General features: G+C 46.3%; 1 protein-coding gene across 1 annotated transcript in view; it reads right to left on the bottom strand.

The window, feature by feature from the left end:
• Snr1 (SWI/SNF related, matrix associated, actin dependent regulator of chromatin, subfamily b, member 1) overlaps nucleotides 1–12,052 on the bottom strand; it is a 100,792-nt gene that overhangs the window by 25,907 nt on the left and 62,833 nt on the right. The window contains exon 5 of the mRNA XM_069332252.1: nucleotides 6,578–6,705. Within this exon, the coding sequence (XP_069188353.1) occupies nucleotides 6,578–6,705 (128 nt within the window). The remainder of the gene's footprint in view (nucleotides 1–6,577; nucleotides 6,706–12,052) is intronic.

Here is a 12,052-nt window from a genome sequence, read left to right as displayed (position 1 = left end):
TTATATATAAACAAAATAAGTCGTTTTCTTAAATGTAAATTTTTTGGGGGTTGAAACAAGTGCAGGATCATAAGGGTTAAGATAGAGTTATGAAGGTTTGACTTTGCAAGGGGTTTTCCCCAAGAATGTTTCCTCCTCACATAAATTGTGGACGGTCTGTTCTGAATTCCTCAAATAATGTTTGAAGATGGGTACATTGTCTGATGAATAAAATATTCATAGCCAAGATACAGGAAAAGACAGGAATTCTTAAAAAAAACAATAAATAAATAAATAAATAAATCGTTGAATGTAATAAAATGCCATTTTCTGGGTGAACCCCAGAAGCTCCCTGAAGCTATTCGACTCATATGCGATATATTAGTCTGGGGCATCAGTCAACTGGAGTTCAGCCTACCGGGAATCACAAGCCAGAACCTGTCCCCCCCCCCCCTCAGAGAAACGCAGGGAGCAATGGCCTATGGAACCAACCGTGGTTGGGGGCATTCCACGTCTGCCATCGACAGAGGTTGGTACCCAGAAAATGACATTTCATTACATTCAACATTGGTTTTCTGTGGGGAAAGGGTTCCCTTTGGCTCCCTGGAGATACATATCCAAAGATAGGGAAAAATAGGGACTTACCCACGGCTGCCACACGTTCATAACTCAGTCAAGACAACTGGCTGCAACCCGTGACCCAAAGCCACACACGAACGACCAGGACCAGGAATACTGACCAAATAAGGGTCAGGCCAGGAATGGGCCAGGACCCTGTTTGACCTCCAAAGTCCCCGTGCCCGAATGATAGCCCAAGACATGTTGCCAAACACGGCAGCCACAGCAGCAAACTTACAAATGTCATGGGCACAAGGATAAACCACAGGCTGCCTAGACATAATAACCCTGAGGATGACCTGGGAGACCCAAGCCCTGGAACAGGGAATTAGGGAAACCGGATCAACCCAGAGCTTGTCCCCGACCACTGAGGTCAAGGAACATAGATAGCCACAACCAGACACAATCACATGATGCACCCATGGCCTGACCAACCAAGCATCAATGACCCAAGGGCCCCTCTGGAAAGCCACCTTCTCATTCTCACCAAAAATAAAGACGACGACGACTGCAACCGAACAAACAGACCACCAGGACCGAAGGAGCACAAACCCCTGGGTCGGAGGAGAGCATGTAGCTTGTCAACCCGACCCCCAGAGGCCAATGCTCACAGAAACAGAGCCTTGGAAAAACAATCTTGAACCGAAGGGGCCACCACAAACTGAGGAGCAAAGAGAAAAGCGAGCACCTGGTCCAAGGACCAGGACGGATCAGGCTGCGCATTAGCAGGCCGGAGGTGAAACAAACAGCGAAAAAGCTTACGAAATGGGGCCGACGCAACATCCATCCTGAACGCAAGCTGAAGCGGCTCTACCAGCGATGCACGCACGATATGAGACGGCAGTATTCTGCATCAAATGACAGTCCTGAAAAAATCAAGTACAAAACAACTCTATCTGAAATAGAAGACAACCTACGAAGAGAGAGAAAATGAAGAAAAGATTGCCAGGAGACTTCATAATGGTTTCTAGCTTGCAGGTGGGACCCCATCAAAGAAGCCACCTGATCACCATACAAGTGGTGATACACCTGCATCAAAAAGACCAGACACAAAGAGCGGAGGAGTAGACCGAACCAGCCATGTACCAGACTGGTCCAATCTGCTGAAATAGGTGGAGCCGAGGAAAACACCCTGGGTTCGGACACCGAACAAGCAGCACCTGAAACCAAGGCTGGGCCAGCCACCAAGGGGCCACCAGGACTACTCCCCTGGTAAGTCTCCAACTGTGTCAGGACTTGAAGCAACAGCTGGACCGGGAGGAAGAGGTACCTCACCTCAAATAGTCCTGTCGAAAGGCGTCCACCGCGACAGCTCCACAGTCGGGAGAGGGCACCACACGTATATCTGGATGAAACCACACCAATGCGAAGAGGTCCACCTCTAGGGGGCCGTCCGTCCGGCAGAGCCACCTGAAGGAGTCGGTGTCGACTGTCTATTCCGTGGACAGGGGGATGAGCCGAGACAGGCCATCCGCCAGGATGCTGTACACTCCCTGGATATGAACCACACGGAGAGCCAAATCCCGAAAATCCAGCAGACGAGTCACTCAAAGCGACTAGCCCCAAAGAGACAAGGACCGAAGAGAACCCCCATGGTTCAGATAATGAACCACCGGAGAGCAGTCCGAATGGAGCCAGATTGTAGAACCCTGAGCGACCTGAACCTTACGAAGCGGCAGCCAAACCGCCGCAAACTCCCGCACCGTGCTGTGAGCCCCATGCCCAGAAACTCACACCAAGAACTACCACGATGGTGAAATGTGGATTTCAGAGTACAATCTTTTCAGATGTGACAGGAAACACAGGCTACAGGGTGGGGTCAGCCTGTACATCAAGGACACACTCATCTGCACTGAGCTGCTAAACACCACAAATGATATGGTGGAAGTGCTGATAATCAAAACAGAGATCTTAAATGTAGTTATTGTCCTTGTATATAAGACACCAGAGGCAAATCATCAGTTTAAAGACCAACTAATGAAAATAGAACACTGCTTGGAAAACCTCACAAATCCGGCCCCAAACATCATCCTGCTTGGAGACTTCAACCTACAGCACCTGAAATGGAAGAACCTAGCTTATACAGTTATATCAGAAAGAATACCAGGGAGTAGCCTAAATGAACAGACACATGCAAATGACCTGCTACGGATGTGCAACAGGTTTGCCTTAAACCAGCAAATAGTAGAACCAACTAGGAAGGAGAACAGGCTGGACCTCATTTTCACTAATAATGATGAATTGATCAGGAACATAATTATTACAAATACCTGTTACTCAGATCACAACTTAATTGAAGTTCTGACAAGCATGGGGAATAGACCTTCAAAACCAGTCCTGATTCCCAGTGGAGGAGATTTCAATAAATTCAACTTTAATAATAAACAGATAAACTGGGAGCAAATAAACCAGGACTTCACAGAAATAAGCTGGGAAGAACAGCTAGAAAATGTAAACCTGAACCAGTGCCTGGAAAAAAATAAGCTCAGTAGCACTAGAAATATGTTCAAACTGCATACCCCTAAGAAAAAAGAGGAAGAGATGCAGATTGGAATGGGAACGTCGTTCTCTCTATAGGATAAGAAAACGAATCGTGGGACAACTTGAGAGTCGCACCCTATCTCAAGAACGGCGAAGAAGGTTAGGTAGAGAAATAGAAACAATTGAACTAAAGCTACAGGAATCATACAAAACCCAGGAGAGGCAAAGAGAGCAAAAGGCCATCAGTGAAATAGAGAGAAATCCTAAATATTTTTTCTCCTATGCAAAATCAAGATAAAAAATCGCATCTAGTATCGGGCCCCTGCGAAAGGGAGATGGAACTTTCACTGATGACAACAAAGAAACGAGCGAAATACTGAGGAACCAGTACAACTGTTTTCAGCGAGCCACTAAACACACTGAAGATTGATAACCCAAATGAATTTTTCATGGATATGACACCAATATCAAATCATATATCAGATGTCACCCTATCCCCACTGGATCTTTTGAAGAAGCCATAGACAGTATGCCTATGCACTCTGCACCAGGCCTTGATTCTTGGAACTCCATATTCATCAAGAACTGTAAAAAAAACACTATCGCAGGCCCTTCACATTCTTTGGAGACAAAGCCTAGATACTGGCATTATCCCTGACATACTAGAAACTGCAGAGATAGCACCACTCCATAAAGGAGGAAATAAGGTGGAGGAAATAAGGTAGAGGCAAAAAATTACAGACCGATAACATTAAACACTTTCGCGCGCGCGGTACCCGTGAAAAAAAATAGCGCATTGTGCGCGCGGCATTTTTTTCTCTTGAGCGTAAACACCAAACAGTGTGTAATCTTTTCATTCTCCTGACACCAATTCTCGAGCTACGTATTTCCTTTTGGTATCAATGTGTTCGCAGTAAAATTCTCTACAAGATCATATGTATAAAATGTAACCAAAGCATTAGCTATTCCACCACGAAATAAATAAAAACGTAGATCACTCGCCGTACGCCCAAACAGCAACAAAATGTTCATACTCTTTTGTTTGTTGTCAGCTCCACATTAGTCCTACAGCGTTAAATTTTATATCACTGAACTCATAATAAAATTCTCTACACAGACATATGCATATAAATGTAGAATCATGATCGCAGCCAACACAAGAGTGTGTGAAGTGGGCGATTACCCTCGTTGTGTCACCAACTCAATAGTCTCTCCTCTAAGTTACAATACAATGCCGTTTTCTCAAATAGGCACTGTGCCTATTAGAGAAAACGGAAATTTAATGGCAAACATATTCATGCAAACCCCAAGTCGATCGAGTAGTATATACCTACTATAAAACGGACCGTAAATGTACGGCGCGACCACACAAGCGATAGAAATAAACCAGCCGTGTATCCACGTGCCGTGGGCATGAAAGTGTTCTTAATTAACATCACACATCACCAAAATCTTTGAGAGAGTGCTAAGAAGTAAGATCACAAAATACATGGAATCACAGCATCTCCATAACCCCGGACAACATGGTTTCAGAACAGGGCGCTCTTGCCTATCACAGATGCTGGACCACTATGACATGGCACTAGATGCCATGGAAGACAAACACCCGCCTGTACCGACAAAAGATTATCATTAGTTTGGGTAAACTGAGTCACCAGCAAGCAGCAAAACTCGCAGGATTTCGGGTCAAAAGTGTCACTGACCCAACAGGCAGCGTGGAGGCAAAAACAGCGAGTGTCACCCTGAGACAAGGGGACCGAGCAACCCTCAAACTCACGTGAAGCGAGGGGGGGGGGGACTCAGGGGTCACATCCATCGGACCCGCGCGCCCCGTGGGGTTTCCCAGGGTCCTGAGATGGAACTCACGCTCTGGGAATCCCAGGCAGGGTACTGCTAACCGGTGCCTAAAACTACCAAGCAATTCTCTAAAGATGAATCTCAGGGACGTGTACACTCACAGGGGTCTATCAAGGGGGAAGGGGGAACCACCAGAAGAGAACCGTATTCAGGTCAGGTACAAATGGGCAACAAGCAAGGCAGACCCCCACAAGGTAAAAACAAAAAGAAAAACAAAACCCAGCAAGAAGACAACGTACCCAAAAGGAACAGAGCCGGCCGCTTTGAATGGTGAAAACAAGCTGGTCAGCACCCTGCGCCCCTTACCACTGCAAGCCGCCTCTTACCCTAAGGTAAACAAGGGAGACAAAACCCCAAAGCACCCAAAGGGCAGCCCAAAAACAGAGCAGTAAATCGGCTTAGCAGAGGCAGGTCCCAAGGAGCTTGTGGAAGGTGGCCCCAAGCCCCAAGGGCAGTACTTAAAGGGCACCTAGGGACGAGAACCCTAGGAGCATGCAGCCCGAGTACTGTAGAATAATAACTCCTGGCTCACGCAACCCCTGGAGGACAGTCACCACACTCAAAGCACAGTGCTGAAAATCACTTGAGCCAGAGCACACGACCTTCGCCTCTAGCATCAGCCTTAGAACTGAAGGGTGGATAGCCGGAGCAGGGGTCTGGGGCGCTACCTTCTCCCACCCAGGGAGGGGGAAGCTGCACAGACAGCGGTGCGGCGACGTGTGACATCATGCTCATTTGCTTGTTTCTTTTTGGAGAGTTTTTTGGAGAGTTCTATCCACTTGTTCGGCTTTTGGTAGCAATTTTCACCAGAAAAGAGGTTTGTTTTGGGACGCTTACCTTTCTGGGTGCCTCACCCAGTCGATAGCAGACACGAAATGCTTTGGGGGCCTCGTAGCCTGGTGGATAGCGCGCAGGACTCGTAATTCTGTGGCGCGGGTCCGATTCCCGCAAAGGCAGAAACAAATGGGCAAAGTTTCTTTCACCCTGAATGCCCCTGTTACCTAGCAGTAAATAGGTACCTGGGAGTTAGTCAGCTGTCACGGGCTGCTTCCTGGGGGTGGAGGCCTGGTCGAGGACCGGGCCGCGGGGACACTAAAGCCCCGAAATCATCTCAAGATAACCTCAAGATAACCACACAAGGGTTTCTATAGGCCATTGCTCCTCATGCCGAAGTGGAGGCAGGGAGGTACAGGTAGGGAGCCGAAGGGGCTCCCCCCAGAAAAAGAATAGAAAAAATGAGTAAAGCAGTGAATAATATAAATACTATATTTTCTGGTGGATAGGACATGTTATAACATTAGGTTTAAAATAGCTGTCGCAGCTTAAACAAAGGAACATGGTTATGGGGAAGCTGCACATAAAAAATCATTTTCAATAAATGTATCATGAAACATACAAAATTTTTGTCCACTAAATATCCTTGTAAAATAGAGGTGCATGCGTCTTTAAATACAGCACTATACTTTGTAACGATTTCTTTCTACTTAACAAATCAATGAATCTCATCTTCATGTAAATTTTGATTTGGATTAATTTATCATACTTAAACTCTTTAAGCTATCCTAAGTTAGAGAGTATAAATTTTGAGCTTAGGAAAAGTTAAACAGAATTAACCACATAAGAACTTGCAATTCCCACTCACCATTTTTATTCCAAGTAAAAGTGTCTCGTAGTTTTTGGCCCTCAATTTCCATATCTAATCGGATGGGCACCAATTCTTCTCTCTGACAGGAATTCTCATGAATCTGAGCAGGGTCAAGGTCATCATAGCTGTAGAGGGTAAAGGCACTGACAACTCAGTATGTACAGTACATAATTTTACCACAGAGCCAAAATGTAATACTGTACAGTACAACCACGATTCAGCGCCGGTCGGTCGGTCGATTGGGGAGCCGGTCGGCCGAGCGGACAGCACGCTGGACTTGTGATCCTGTGGTCCTGGGTTCGATCCCAGGCGCCGGCGAGAAACAATGGGCAGAGTTTCTTTCACCCTATGCCCCTGTTACCGAGCAGTAAAATAGGCACCTGGGTGGTTAGTCAGCTGTCACGGGCTGCTTCCTGGGGGTGGAGGCCTGGTCTAGGACTAGGCCGCGGGGACACTAAAGCCCCGAAATCATCTCAAGATAACCTCAAGATAACCTCAAGTGCACTATATGGGACCAAGCCCGGTGCATTGGAGCATTGTATTCGTTTCAGGAGGTGACCTTTAAGAGGCATTTGCGTCAGTGTCTTTTTTTTTTCTTGTCAACAATAAAAATGCATTATCATATTATATACTGTACCTATATATTATTACTCTACTAAAAAATACTGTGTTACAGTTGTTATTTACCTTACTGTTGGAGTTATGTCCATCTTGATTTCTCATGGATTTGTGAATGCTGTACAGTATATATGTACTGTAATACCATAAAGGTATTATGTCGTTAGCACTGAATTAGTAAGTTCTGCTGTATGTCGAGTACTGTACTTCAATGCAGTTTATGAAAACTTTTACACTAAAATTTCTGTACTGCAACCTTAATTTTAATACTAACAATATGTACTTAAATTTAACACTTTAACTGTACACTCCACAGACTATGTTCTTAGATGTTTGCATCAGCTTTACTGGTACTTGTTGCTGCTGTGTTTGTTTCAGCTGCTTTTCAGCTGGTGCTGGCTGCTGTTGTACCGATGCTGGGTACGGCTGTGCTCGTGCTGGGTATGGCTGTGCCTAGTGCTGGGGTACAGCTGTGCCTAGTGCTGGGGTACAGCTGTGCCTAGTGCTGGGGTACAGCTGTGCCTAGTGCTGGGGTACAGCTGTGCCTAGTGCTGGGGTACAGCTGTGCCTAGTGCTGGGGTACAGCTGTGCCTAGTGCTGGGGTACAGCTGTGCCTAGTGCTGGGGTACAGCTGTGCCTAGTGCTGGGGTACAGCTGTGCCTAGTGCTGGGGTACAGCTGTGCCTAGTGCTGGGGTACAGCTGTGCCTAGTGCTGGGGTACAGCTGTGCCTAGTGCTGGGGTACAGCTGTGCCTAGTGCTGGGGTACAGCTGTGCTCGTGCTGGGTACAGCTGTGCTCGTGCTGGGTACAGCTGTGCTCGTGCTGGGTACAGCTGTGCTCGTGCTGGGTACAGCTGTGCTCATGCTGGTTGATTTTCTGCTACTAGTTCTTGCAAAATATTGCTTCATTTTTGGCATTAATAAGGCACTATTAGTAGGCTCCCAAGATATTTTGTTGTACAGTGGCACCTAAACTTACGATTGCCCCGACTTACGATAATTTCGAGTTACGATGTAAATTTTGTCGAAAAATGCGTCTCAACATACGATGGTGTCATCGACTAACGATATTTGTTGGTACACGTTCGGGTCGACCGAGCGCGTGGTTCCCGGTCACGCGGTCCGACCTGCCTCAGTTTACTACAGCTGCCCGCTTAGTGACGATCGCGCCTATAAGAAATTCTACGTTTGTGGTGATTTTTTGCATTTTGAACATTAAAGTAATTATTATATATCACACCATGAGTCCCAGGAAAGTCAGTGGTAAGGCGCAACATATGAGATCCCATGTAAGAATGACCATAGAGCAGAAACAAGATATCATTCATAAATATGAAGATGGTGTGCGGGTTGTTGAACTGGCTAGGCAGTACAACAAATCTCAGTTAACGATATCCACCATACTGGCTAAGAAAAAGGACATTATGGGTACTAAAGTGGCAAAAGGCGTATCAATAATCAACGAAACATAGAACACAAACACTTGAAGATGTTAAACAGTTATTAATTTGGATACACAACAAGGAGTTAGCAGGTGATAGCGTTTTGGAGGCCATCATTTGTGAAAAGGCAAGAAAATTGCATGAAGACCTTTTAAAGAAAACCCCTGGAACGAGTGATGCAGAAGCGAAAAAGTTTAAGGCGAGCAGGGGATGGTTTCAGAAATTTAGAAAAAAGTGGAATTCATAGTGTTGTGAGGCATGGGGAGGCTGCCAGCTCAGACAAACCAGCGGCTGAAAGATTCATTGGCGAATTTAAAGATTTTGTGCAGAGTGAGGCATACCTACCACAACAAGTGTTTAATTGTGACAAGACAGGGCTATTCTGGAAAAGATTGCCAAAGAAAACATACATTACCAACGAGGAGAAGTCATTGCCTTGACAAAAGCCTATGAAAGATCGGTTTACTCTTGTGTTGTGTGGTAATGCGAGTGGCGATTTAAAAATTAAACCCTTGCTTGTGTATCATTCCGAAAATCCAAGGGTTTTCAAAAAATATAATGTGCAGAAACACAAAATGTGTGTGATGTGGAAGGCTAATGCTAAGGCATGGGTGACTAGGCAGTTTCTTACGGAGTGGGTGAATTTGGTGGTGTGCCTTGCCATCAAAAACTATTTGCAGGAGAACAGTTTGCCACTCAAGGCCCTGCTTCTCCTCGATAATGCTCCTGCCCATCCTCCAGGCTTGGAGGATTCATTGGAGGAGGAATTTAGTTTTGTTACAATAAAGTTCTTTCCTCCCAACACCACTCCTCTACTTCAGCTTATGGACCAGAAAATCATTGCCAATTTTAAGAAACTTTACGAAAGGGCACTTTTCCCGGAGATATGTTGAAGTGACGGATGCCACAAACCTCACCCTCAAAGAGTTCTGGAAAAACCATTTTAACATTTATAGTGCTTTAAAACTTGTTGACAAAGCCTGGCAAGAAGTGACTGTAAGAACCATGATCTCTGGCTGGAGAAAACTGTGGCCTGAATGTGTTGCAGAACGAGACTTTGAGAGGTTTGAGCCTGAACCTGAAGTGCCTCTCGTTGAGGAAATTGTTTCTCTAGGTTGGCAATTGGGTTTGGAGTTGGATGGTGCTGATGTGGAGGAGTTGGTGGAAGAACACAACGAAGAACTGACCACTGAAGAACTCCAAGCACTTCAAAAGGAGCAGCAAGAAGAGGCAGCTGAGGAAATTTCTTCAGGGAAGGATGTGCCAGTACAGAATGTTTCTTCCTCAACAATTAAGAAAATGTGTGCAGCATGGGAAGAATTGCAAACCTTTGCTGAAACGACTCACCCAAATCAAGCTGCAGTAGGCCCTTAACCTATTCAATGACACTGTGATGCATCATTACAGACAAATGTTAAAACGAAGAGAAAAACAAATGTCTCTTGACAAATTTGTAGTGAGACAAGCACTGAACCACAACCAGGTCCTAGTGGTATTCAGGTAAAACATAGGAGAGAGAGTACCCCAGAGAAAACATCACTTCCTGATGTGATAATGGAAGGGGACTTCCCTTCCAAACAGTAACAACTCTCCTCCTCCTCCCCCATCACCATCTTCCACACGCCACCAAGAGCCCTCCATAAAAGTAAGATAAACTTAGGTACTGTATTGTAGTTAGAAAAAACATTGTATTCAGTATAAAATGTGTTTGTATGTTAATATTTTGGAGGAACGGATTAATTCAATTCCCTTTATTTCTTATGGGAGAAATCGCTTCGACTTACGATATTTTGATTTACGATCCGTAACTGGGAATGGATTAGCATTGTAAGTCGAGGCCCCACTGTATAACAATACAGCTGTAGTCAAAAAACCAGCATTGAATGTAATGAAATGCCATTTTCTGGGCGAGCCCCCAGAGACTCACTGGAGCTTATAGGGCTTATATATGTTATATTAGACATAGTTAAATATAGCTAAAGGAGATTTTAGCTATAGCTAAGGATAGCTAAGGCCATTAGCTAAGGAGTTCAAACCTACCAGGGACCAGCACCAGAACCTGGCCCCTTCAGAGAGGTTTCAGGGAGCAATTGCCCTGGAAAACCCCCTTATGGTTGGGGTTTTCCTTATCTGCCATCAATTGGGGTTAGGCACCCAGAAAGGTAGGCATAACAAAAACCCCACATAGCAAAAACTAAAACAGAAAACCCAACAGAGAGGTAGAAACTCCCTACAATCCCAAGGAAACAAGCATACAAGCAAACAACACACTTTACTGCCACACCGATCGTCCGCGTAGCCCTACCCGCCCCGAGAGGGAGAGGGGGGGAGCCCCGGACCTTACCGCGCCGGCTGCCTAGCATCAGTTCGGAAGCCAAGCTTCAACCAACTCGAAAAAACTTCCGACCACCGGGAGGGAGGATTGCCAGGAAGCTTCCGGGGCTCACCCAGAAAATGGCGTTTCATTACATTCAATGCTGGTTTTCTGTGGGGAGCCCCTATGACTCCCTGGAGCTTCATACCCAAAGAGAAGGAAAACAAAGGGCTGACCCGGGAGGCGGCCACCACAAACTCCGCAACGCGAAGCCAAGACAACAGGATGTAACCTGCGACCCAAGGCAACGCAAGAACGCACAGGAGCAGACACGTGCACAAAGAACGGGCGGCCAGGAACCTGTGCGACCCTCAAATCCTTGCGCCCGAAATGAGCCCTAGACGTCACCAATACAGCAGCGAAAGCTGCAAACATCCGAACAGCACAGGCGCAAGGATAGACCGCAGGCTGTTATCTTGAGATGATTCCGGGGCTTTTTAGTGTCCCCGCGGCCCGGTCCTCGACCAGGCCTCCACCCCCAGGAAGCAGCCCGTGACAGCTGACTAACTCCCCAGGTACCTATTTACTGCTAGGTAACAGGGGCATAGGGTGAAAGAAACTCTGCCCATTGTTTCTCGCTGGCACCCAGGATCGAATCCGGGACCACAGGATCACGTGTCCAACATGCTGTCCGCCCAGCCGGTCGGTGACTGGGTCACACACGAGGAAACAAAACTCCCAGAACCCACAAAGGGGGTCCCAAGAGGAAAAACCTCTGGAACGAAACCAAAGAACCCAAAGGAACCCGGAATTGAACCCGGGGAGCCCAAACTACCACATTTGCCAAACAGCCAAAACAGACCGAAAACCGAGGGACAAGGTGTGGGAACAAGCATAAACAGACAGGGACACTGAGCCCAAACCCTAGGGCTCAGACCCAAAACAGACAGAAAACAAAAAATCCGTTGTAAGAACCAACACCCAAGTGTTCCCAGAGGAACAGAAGATGGGCAGAAAACACCAGAAAAGTAAATAAACCCCGGAAAGAGGTGAAAAACTCACCCAAGACACTAGCTTGCACACCCTGGCGCATGTAAAC

This window comes from Procambarus clarkii, chromosome 27 (assembly GCF_040958095.1).
Source record: "Procambarus clarkii isolate CNS0578487 chromosome 27, FALCON_Pclarkii_2.0, whole genome shotgun sequence".
Classification (NCBI taxonomy): domain Eukaryota; kingdom Metazoa; phylum Arthropoda; class Malacostraca; order Decapoda; family Cambaridae; genus Procambarus; species Procambarus clarkii.
Note: the sequence above shows the minus strand (reverse complement) of the source record. Positions and strands in the feature narration are given on the sequence as shown.